This window comes from Echinops telfairi, unplaced genomic scaffold (genome assembly GCF_000313985.2).
Source record: "Echinops telfairi isolate 266 unplaced genomic scaffold, ASM31398v2 ScPeMD7_443;HRSCAF=831, whole genome shotgun sequence".
Classification (NCBI taxonomy): domain Eukaryota; kingdom Metazoa; phylum Chordata; class Mammalia; order Afrosoricida; family Tenrecidae; genus Echinops; species Echinops telfairi.
Window position 1 is genome coordinate 36,190,176 of NW_022104341.1, and position 10,806 is coordinate 36,200,981.

The window sequence follows — 10,806 nt, forward strand, 5'->3', positions numbered from 1 at the left end:
GGCGAGGTGGGAGCCACCAGCTTGAGACGTGGCCGCGCGCGTTGGTGCTGGCGAACCCGCTCTTCCGCCTCGGCACTTCCCTGAGCGGCCTGGCCGCCCTCCTCCTCCTCGCTGTCGCGCGTCCGCACCCTTCCCTTCCCGCTCCTCGCCGGTCACGTTTCTGCTCACCGGACGTGGCGATTTTCGATTCACAGCAGTTTTCTTTGCAGGCCAGATTTTTCACAAACCCACTCGTTTAAAATGGTAGGTCCTTACCGTATTTCTTGTCTACCGAACACAGACTGGAAACTAAATTCTTGCTTGACTTCACGGACGCCAGTTTTGCCCAAGGTTACCATCTGGTACGAATCAGTTGGGCACGCTTTATACCGATCTGACCCTGGGCTATGGCCATGGCCTCTACCAGGAAACCGATTAGGGTGGCACTGGTTGCTTTTGTTTATTTTGGCGGCCGGCTAGCCTTGGCTTGGTACTCGGGGTATTTACTTTAGGGGCAAAAGCCATTTTGGTGTGTGTTGGTGTGATAGCGTGACGTCAGTTTGCTTTTGTAAGTATTTCCAGGTTTTTAAAAGCCCAAGTGGACTGGCTTCTTTCTAGTGCAGGAGGTGAGCGTGTTAGACATTTGTTAGAAAAAAGAAACATAGAACTAGTCGTGTACCTGCTGAAAGAACCAGTTCACAAGGATGATGTTCTACTTATCAGACTCTTTATTTTTCCTTAGTCTAAAATGTTTTGTGAAGTAACACGATCTTCCATGTACCGGCTCTCAGCATAGAAATGCCAGGGACTTAACTTACTCAACCTCAAGCGAGAAGGGAAATTCCTCTCAGCCTCGGTTTGGGACTTTCCCCCTCCTGGTCCCTGTAAGTGCCCTTCAGGCGGACTGCAGATGAGCCGCCAGCAAGGTTGGCAATTCAAACTCAGGAGAAAGCGGTGACTTTTTACTCCCATAAAGAATTCGTCTTGGAAACCCATGGGGGCAATTCCAACTCTGCCCAATATAGGGCCACCCTGAGTTGGAATTGACTGGATGACAGCGAGCTTGAATTGTGTGTGTGTTTTCTTAAAGTACAGTGCTATTTGAAATGCACTCATCCCAGCGGTTTATGGCTGGTCCTGGCTGCATTCGACACCGAAATGTGAAATCCCATGCAGTGACACCTGTGAGAACGCTTTAGTTTTCTGGGCCTTGCAGGTCTGCTTCTGATGGTGCAGGCTTTTTGGTCACTCATTTTAGTGGAAACTCTTGACAAGTTTTAGCATGGTTTTCGAAGGTTTGACCATTTCTTAAATCTAAGCCATTGGAGTAGGTCCTGAAAAACAAAAACAGGAGGGGAGGAGGGGGCTACTAAACCGATGGTAGCTGAAAGCAGTATGCCTACATAGGGATCTTCACCTTAGTCTGAAGAACACAGAGATGCAACCTTAGTCTGAAGAACACAGAGATGCCGCTGAAGGGGTTTACCATAAACACTCTAGTTGCTCAGTAAGACTCCATAACCTAATGCCTGCCATGTAGACTGCTTTTTAGGAGGCTTCTAGCCAGAAAATCACTAAAGCCAGGACAAGTGATTTGATTTTGTGGTTCACATCCTGCCTGATGGGAGGGCAGTAGCAATGAGGGAAGGGCAACTCCTGTTGCTACTTCAAAGGAGCGCTTCTTTAGTTAACATCACTAACTGGGTAGGTCTAATGTCATATTTAATGTGAATCTACTTCCTAGTAGATAGAGCCATGGTAGTTACATGCTGGCTGCTACCCACAAAGTCAGCGGTTTGAAACCACCAGTCTGCTCCTCAGGAAATAGGTGAGCTTTTTACTCCCCCAAAGGATTAAAGCCTCAGAAACTCACAGGGGCAGTTCTACCCTACCCTGTAGGGTCACTTTGAGTGGGAATCAACTTGGTAGCAGTTGAGATTGTTTTTTGTTTTTTTTCTATGACTGGCTCTACTTGATACCTTTTTGTGATACATTTGAAACGAATGCAAGTTTACTTTGTTTAAACTTTTGTTTGAATAGTTGGCAGGAATTCTATTTCAAGTGCTTGATAAACTTTCTAACACTAGGATACTTAAGAAGGACACTGAATTATGCCAAGTTATAGGGCCTCAACCTCTTGAGGTGCTACCATATTTGTTAGATAATTACTGCATTGCCTTGGAGGCTAGGAGCTTGTTCTGACTTTAAAGCCTGTCTCAGCTCCCCTCCTTGCGTGGAAAGCTGTTTCTGATGGAGAAACTTAGCTGATTCTCTTGTCATTGGGACCTCAGCTGAAATGTCACCTCCTCAGACCTTCCCTTCGGTGGCCATCCAATCCCTGTCTAATTCTTCGTCTGCCTTGTTCTTTAGACAGTTTCATAACATCTGGGATCTGTTTTTCTTACGTATTGAGAAGATTGTGAAAGGAAGAGAATTAGATTTGGGCATATGTTCACTTTTTGTTAGAAAAACAAACATATTTTACTCTACTTAATGGCTGGTTGATGTGAATGCAGCCGAGCACTGTAACATGGTGAAAACTGCTATGACCCATTTCCCATTTAGCCTAAAAAACCTCAAACTCATTGCTTTTGAGTCAATTCTGTGCATAGTGACCGTGTAGGGGGGAGTAGAAACTACCCCATGGGGGTTTCCCAGGATGCATCTTTATAAAAGCTGACTGCCATATTATTTTCCAGCAGAGCAGTAGGTAGGTTCAAACCAGACCTTTCAGTTAGCATCTGAGCTAACCATTTGCGAAAGTACTCCTTAATAGAGCTAATAAATACTGATGTACAACTATGAAGTATAGCTGCAATCTGTAGGACTTCTTATTACAGAGGACATCGTGACATTAACCTCTTTACAAATACCCAGTTAGAATCAACATCTGCCCTCATCCTCTTTGGTTGTAATTAACTTTTAGAAAGAAAATGAAATATTTTGTTTTTCCATCTTCCTTAACCTCAAAGACTTGAGTATTGGGATGCCTTTGGGCAAGGGACATCATTTAGTCATTTTGTACATCTGAACCATTCAGTTCATCCATTTGATCTTATGGAACCCTAACTGTTTAATATTAAGAAATTAAATACACAGGGAATCCAGGACAGATTGTCCTTTCAGGACCAGTGGAGAGAGTGGCGATACCAGAGGGTGGAGGGAAGGTGGGGTACAAAGGGGGAACCAATTATAAGGATCTGCATATAACCTCCTCCCTGGGGGATGGACAACAGGAAAGTGAGTGGAGCCATCGGACAATATAAGATGACAAAATAATTATTTATAAATTATCAAGGGTTCATGAGGGAGGTGGAGAGCGGGAGGGGAGGGGGAAAATGAGCTGATACCAAGGGCTAAGTAGAAAGCAAATATTTTGAGAATGATGAGGGCAACAAATGTATTTGATACAATTGATGTATGATGTAGAGCCCCCAATAAAATGATTTTTTTTAATTAAAAAAAAGGAAATGAAAAGTTTTATCTGTCTGCTTATATAACTGAAGGACTGATAGAAAATAGCATTCCAGCCTTTAAGGAGCTACCTATTTCTCTTAAATATGGTGTAACAATTTCAGTAACTATGAGGGCTTCAAAGGGTTCATGTAAAAATAGAGTGAAAAGATAATGGAATTTTGCATTTTTTTTTTTTTTTTTTTTTTTTTTGGAAAACTCCTTTGATTATGTATGGAATGCCACCTGAGCAAGACTTAAGGAATTTTGGCAGCTTTGCAGTTTTTACATCTGTATCACCTTAACAAAATACATCCACTCCTCACTTACCAACATTGTTAGGTTCCAAAGATTGGTCGTTAGGCAAAATTGGCATTCTGCAAAGAGGAGCATGTGGCACCCTTGGAGCCCGACTTTGGGAACTCCTGTTCCCCGCACCACTGTGCTCTGGCTCTGGACCCAAGGACATGCTGTCAGGGGCACTGGCACTCACACGGACCTAGCAGCTGACTAAAAAGTTGAAAGATCTGGGCCTCAGGCAAATGGTCAGAATGGTTGCTGGGTGTTGCTGCCCATGCCCCCTTTGAAGTCCCAACCACCTGCTACCATCCTGGAGGGCCTCTTGGAAATGAGCAACGTGCTAGTGGTCCTGAAGGGCTTGGAATCCAAGGCGGAGAACCTGGAGACTAACAGCGGCTCTCAAGAGGAGCTCAGCAGTCTGAGCCATGGAGGAGGGGGGCCAGTATTTGTAGCTTCCCTCTCCCCCACAGGCCCTGAATTAGCCCTGTAACTCTTCTCACTGCAGAACTTAGTCTCCTTAGGGTGCTAAAGGTAATAGTAGCATAACCTCCCCTATGCCGATATGTAAAGGCCCCTCTGGCTATTATGGGCCCTTGTTGGAATGGCTCTCAAAAAATCTACTTGAAATGCCCTATTCACACGAAGAGCTCTAACAGTGGCTCCAGTGGTGAGTATGGGACCAGGCGGAGGCCTTTGGTGGGGGAGAGCTGGTTGCTTCAGCTATGGGCTTGACAGACATGCTGGCTCTGCAGGCAGGGAGCTAAATGTAGAAGGAACCCTAAGTTGGGTAATGTGCAAAATAGATGTTTTATTATTGCTGTAAATGCAAAAGGTCAGAAAAAGAGATCAAAGGTAAGTGAGGAGTAGGGATACCCCTCACTTTTGTTATCAGATCTTTCATACTTATGGTAAGTTTGAAAAAATTGAGGTGACGCCTCAGATAGTATAGGCCCCATGATGGCCACCATCAGTAGCCAGAAGCTCTTGTGTGCCCTTAACTTTTCTTTACACAAGGTTACAGACAGGCTGGGCAAGGGACTGTAAAGGGCCAAGGAGGGTGGGGCCCACAGGATAATAGAGAAGGGAAGAGGGCCACAGAGTTGGGGTGATAGGGGATTAGCAGGTTCCTTGCCCAGGGCTGGGGGGGCCTAGTGGTGCCTTTTTGGGCGGCTAGCCACAAAGTAAGCTGATGTTCAAAACCACCAGCTACTCCCCAGCAGAAAGATGAGGCTATCTTATCAATAAGGAGTTACACTCTCAGAAACGCATACGGCACTTGCACGCTGTCCTTATTTTGCTGAATGGGAACTGTCTCTATGGTACTGAGTTTGCCCAGGGCTAGCACTATCCAAACACGAACCTCAACCCCCATGGGCTCCGCAGTTGTAGGGAAAGGGGAGGTCTGCCAAATCTTCAGATGTGTGAGGGGCATCTGACTAGCAGTGAGCAAGGGGCAGGCAGGCACTGGTGTCCGAGTATAAAGGCTCAGCATATGCTCATTGACCTTTACTAAGTATACAGACTATCATCGTCGCATATTTTTGGAAGGATTTCAGAAAACCTTCAACATTCTCACCACCTACTTTCCTTTATTGTGTGTAGGTTTCCCAGGCAGCTGCAGATTTGAAACAGTTTTGTCTGCAGAATGCTCAACATGACCCCCTGCTGACTGGAGTATCTTCGAGTACAAATCCCTTTAGACCCCAGAAAGTCTGTTCATTTTTGTAGTAAGATGAATCTTTCAAAGGTAAGTTTTCTGCACATTACAAAACCGGTAAAAAAACCTCACAAAATAGGAGTAACTAGGCAGTCCTTTGCAACACTTTATAAAGACGACAAAGGATGCCAATTACTTTTGTTTGGCACTGTAAATTTCTAGTCTTTTGGAAGGAAAATGAAGATAGGAGAAACGTGTTTTAGTAGTCTTGAAGACTAACAATTCCCATTTTACACCAGAGGTTTAGAGGATTACATAACTACAGCGAACTCCAAGCGTTCGAACTCCGACACTGCCTGGTTTTCTGCTTTGACGGGGTAGTCTTTCCACTTTATTGATATTTTAGTGGAAAATAATAGTTTTTCTTGCTTTAACAGCTTTCCACCTTACACCAGTTACAGCTTTCCCAGGTTTTATTATATTATTTGATTTGGATTAATTCCTATGTTACTGTTTATTAGGGCCCACCTGTAGGTCATTTTAACTAGGGGTAAATGCAAGATGAAGTAGTTTAATAAGGCGTATGGTATGGGCATTTTGAGTGGGGTATAATTTACAATGCAAGGTACTAACAAAGTCCTTAGCATATATTCACTTGTGTTGACCTACGAGAAGCAACCTTAAACTAATGCTTAAAAAAAAACCTCAAGGATATGGCACATACTCTTTAGTAACATTTTGACTCCTCAAAGTCTAGGAAGTTAACTCCTAAAATAACATGTTACATATTATGCCCCTCCCTGATTAAGCTTTGTAGACTTGGGAGTGTATAGGGACTCTGTGTATAATGTACCATGCTTCCAGTAAATACAGTGATAGGTTAAGATGACAAAGGCTTTGGAAAAAGCAGGAGTGGGTTCTCCACAAGGAAGTAATTTTAAATAACTTTAATATTTCTTTACTTTCGACAGTATTCATTTCATTCTTCGTGGCTGTTTGGGGAACATTTGTGGGTTATTCACTTTATAAGGAGATTTCTTTTTATTTGGAATAAAATACTGTTGAGCTTGGGATGTTTTCATTTCATAGGAGTTTAGAATGATTTAAGGGTATGAATATGCCTTGGATAAGAATCTAAATTTCAAAAGTAAAATAATGGATACAAATTCCAGCTGTATAATAAGGGATTGAAGTCTTTTGGGCAGTGGAAAATGATTTGAAGCAGTATGGAAAGAATATCAGGTTATGTGCAATGCCTCATAAAAGTTGAATGGGTCACCTTGTTAAAATGCAGTGTTCATCTGTAGGTTTGGAGTGAGGCCCTAGAATCTGCATTTGTAACATGTGCCCAGGTTATAGTGCAGATTTTGGTCCTTGGCCTACATCACAAGTAGTATGTGCTGATGTACATAAATAAATTTGAGTGTTTACTCATAATTTTGAAAAAGTTCTATGGTTTTTATAATTAGAAGGAAAGAAACCCCAGGTCAATTTAGCAACTAGAACTAAAAGAAAAATAGAAATCCCAATGGTTCATTACATCTATACATACCCACTATTGAGATTACTTCCTCTTAGTGGAAAATTTTTATTTTCAAAACAGATTGATATTGCATGCAATTTTCCATTCTGTTTAAAAACTTAGTTCTATATTTCATTATTTTGAATGGTTGCACTAGTTTAATCATATGCCATTATATGTTTCCACTAAATTTGAGGTTACCTGGAAATGAACACTTTGATACTTGACTTTTTTTGGACTTTACCTCTCCTAGTATTAGGGTTTTCAGAAGAAAATGAGTCATACAGTACGTTAAAGTTTTTAATAGCACTTCAAAAGCACTGCAAAGATTACCCTTTCCTTTTCCCCACTCTGATGAACAACCTTTTGTTGAATCTTTGGCAGCAAAATTAGACTTAATACAATTCTCTGCCTGTCTCATTGTAATGTGCACTAATTCATTTATCTTAAATGAGGCTAAGTAAGCATTTCCGATGCTTACTCTAGTACTAATTCTGCTCATGTTGCGCGAACACCTTTTTGTTAGGAAATAATTTCAAACTTTCAATTAAGTACAAAGAAGAGTCCTATGCCCACTATCTTGAATTACATATTTTGCCCTGTTACCTTTTAAAAACAAGCGTAACTGATTGAAGCTACTTTTTTACTTTCCCCAGAGATAACTTATCTTGAAGTTGATATGCCTATGCTATTTTTGATTTTTACTGCATGTTGATTGCATTTTGTGATTTTTTTTAAAGGTGTGACTATTGAGTATTGTATAAAAACACGCATATATATATACCATGTAGATTATTTTAATTGCTGTATAGTGATATTTTATATTTATATACTATATGCCCTAGAGGTAATTATGACTTGTGACAATTATCCACTTCTCTATTGAATTCCATTTAATCTGTGTATGGTTTGGGGTTTGTTTGGTTTTTTTTGCTGTTTATTGCAGTCAGTATTCCTACTTGGTTTCAATGTATAGGTTTATCTTGGAAATTAAGGTTTTAATGGAATCTTTTATTAGATATTTCAAAAGGGGTCTCTCTTTTTTAACTATTCTCAGGATGCTCAGATTTTTCTTAAGACACTTAAAATAAATCAAACTTAATAGTCCTTTTAAACTGTAGTCAAGTGTATTCTAATCTGACAGTGATCATGGCAAGTTTGTTTATAAAACAAGTGATGCATATGTCAAGAGTGGGTATGACAGTTAAATTACATTTGATTGCTTAGTGTATGAGGTAAGCACTTTATGTGTTGATAATTTTTTCCTAGAGATCCTATGATAACACAGTGCGTTCACCTGTTTTGTTTCTTTTTTAAAAATACTGATGGAAATGGACCCAGTTTTTAATAGAAAGTACTTTTATAAATTGACATTCAAAATAAATACCACAAAAGTAATATAGCATGTACAGCTATTTAGAAAAACAAGATACATGAGCAATTTATAACAAATTGATAAATATGTAATTAACCATCCATTACAAATATAAATTATTCAATTTTCTAATTCATTTTTCCTTCCATTTTAGGTTTCCTAAGCCACTTCTCATGAACCAGTGAATATTCAAGGAGAGCTAAATTTGAACTTGTACAAAAGCTTGTCTTCACAGTTACATGTGCCATACTATACAAACTTCTACTTTTGTCAGTCCTTAACATCTACCTCTCTGAATTTTCATGAATTTCTATTTCACAAGGGTTGTTTTATATACACTGGCATCTGCATATAATAAAATAAACTTAATACAAATGTTTTGAGTTACTGGTGTTTTATACATTTGCATTAATCTGCCTTGGTCACCTAAGATAAATGACAATTTCCCATTAAAAAGGGGTTAGGTTCTGAGTGTTCCCCCAACTCTTATCAGGCGACCTTAAGCTATGCAACATTTGCAACACTGCTAAGAATTGTAGGATGTCTATGTGTTTACCCATTGTTATATAATCAGTGCCAACTCTTAGCATCCCTAAAGGGCAAAGCTGTAATTATTACAGAAGCAGATTGCTACATCTCTGAGCGGCTGGTGGCCTGGTACCTTTGACCTTCCGCAGCTCAGTGCTTCTCAGAGTGCCGTAGTACAGGACATTTAGAATGGGAAATGGTGCCTAGAAGGACTACTGTAAGATAAGACCAGCTGAGCCCACTGTGCCACCAGGACTGCTGTGAAAGGTTTACCAGAAACTCACTGCCATTAAAACATTTAAGAATCCTGGCCCCCGCCAAATCATTCAAATGCCAAATCAAAACTACCAAGCAAGGGTTCCAAAATATGTCTGCCATAGAACCAGTGGGTTACATGAGATCTAGCAAGCATTTTGTCCATCCCACATGCCCCATAAAAATGCAAATAGGAAAGTAAATTGCACTCCAACTTATTCACGATTACCGCAAAATAATAATACATTTTAGGAAACCTAAACTGCAACTTAAACCTTCATCCAAAATCATTTCTATTTGCATATGCTACATAAACTGGTAGTTCATGGCACTTTGTAATTTTAGACATGAAAAGATAAATCAGTGCAATTTTGAAAAAGCTCTTCTGTCAGAATTTACCAAGTTCATGATAGTCCTGTTTAGCAAAACCCAGTATTTTTCCAATGCTGCTATTTCAGAATTTTATAAATGAAATTTTCTTCTACTTGTATCCATTTCCCGGGGCTGAAAATTGGAGAAAAAAACATCAACGTGGGTTATAAAAAATAGTGAAATTCTAAATCTATAGCACTACATGCTATACATAATAGGTGTTGGAAGTAACGTCCATATGTGTGTACATAACTTTTACAGTAAAAATACTGCTTATTGGGTGGAGAAATGTTCTAAATAAAGTACTGACACTTTATTTATAATCACGATCCTCAAACTTCTACAAAATTTCTACCATTAAAGCTATAGTACTCAAACCATTTGTTACTTCCTCCCAGACCAACCCCCAACTGCTAATTCTTTAGGATCTTGGTCCCAAGAATTTACATTCCTAACAGGTTCCCAGTTGACGCTGTTGGCAAGCTTTAGGCTACCTCAAATGTGCCATCCAGTTAACTCTGACTGATGGCAACCCCATGGGTGCAAAGAATTCCATAGCTTAAGATTGTAACCACTTGAAATAATGCCTTCTAAGGTGGGTTGTCTGAATTTAAACAGCTACTCTCAACTACTAGGTCTGTACTACCCAAGGTTAATCACTAGACCATCAGCGATTGGTTCTCTCCAGTTGATTTGTTTGGTGGGGTGGGGAGTGTGAAGTTCCAAAGTACAGGGTTATGAATGACATCTATTCCATAGTATGTCTTCAGAATTTGTGGCTCAGTTGAACAGGTGCATATGGCTAGCTTTAATTTAGTCTAAGAAAAGTTCTAAGTCTTCTCAAGCAAAGGTGGTGACTGTGATAAAGAACTTTGTTAGAAATAGGGGTTGGGGCAATGAATGTACAAATATGCTTTACACAATTGATGTGTGTATGGATTGTGATAAGAGTTGTATGAGCCCCTAATAAAATGATTTTAAAAATATATAAATGTATATTTTCGACGAAGAATCTCCATTGAAAACTGTTCTTAAATAATTACATCACAGTGGCAAAAATGGCCACTGAATAGTACCTCCTGGGGAACTTGCCAGGTCTCAACCAGAAGCTAACGTACGGACCCGAGCCCTGTGAATCAGATATACTTTGTAATATACTTTGTGTTCCTCAAAAAAAAGAAATAGGGGTTGATTTGTTTCAAAGTAAGGACAAGTTAACATTAAAACAGGGCTTCAAATGGCAGCATCCATTCAACAATGGTGACTGACCAAACCACTCAAGTGTGTGGCTCTCCCCAGTGCTGCCAATAGTTCAATCTGTAGCAACAAAGCCCACATGGAAGAACATATCAGCCTGTGTGATCA

General features: G+C 40.2%; 1 protein-coding gene and 1 long non-coding RNA gene across 2 annotated transcripts in view; one reads left to right on the forward strand and one right to left on the reverse strand.

Moving 5' to 3' along the window:
* Nucleotides 1-150: 150 nt before the first annotated feature.
* Nucleotides 151-8,661, forward strand: LOC123521870. The gene is made up of 3 exons (XR_006680204.1): nucleotides 151-243; nucleotides 5,335-5,479; nucleotides 8,441-8,661. It is a non-coding gene; the product is annotated as an uncharacterized LOC123521870 (long non-coding RNA).
* The window catches only part of RPF1 (ribosome production factor 1 homolog), a 22,742-nt gene continuing 19,133 nt past the window's right edge, over nucleotides 7,198-10,806 (reverse strand). Inside the window, exon 9 of the mRNA XM_004699292.2 lies at nucleotides 7,198-9,573. Coding sequence (XP_004699349.1) covers nucleotides 9,532-9,573 — 42 coding nt within the window. The 3' untranslated portion in view covers nucleotides 7,198-9,531. The remainder of the gene's footprint in view (nucleotides 9,574-10,806) is intronic.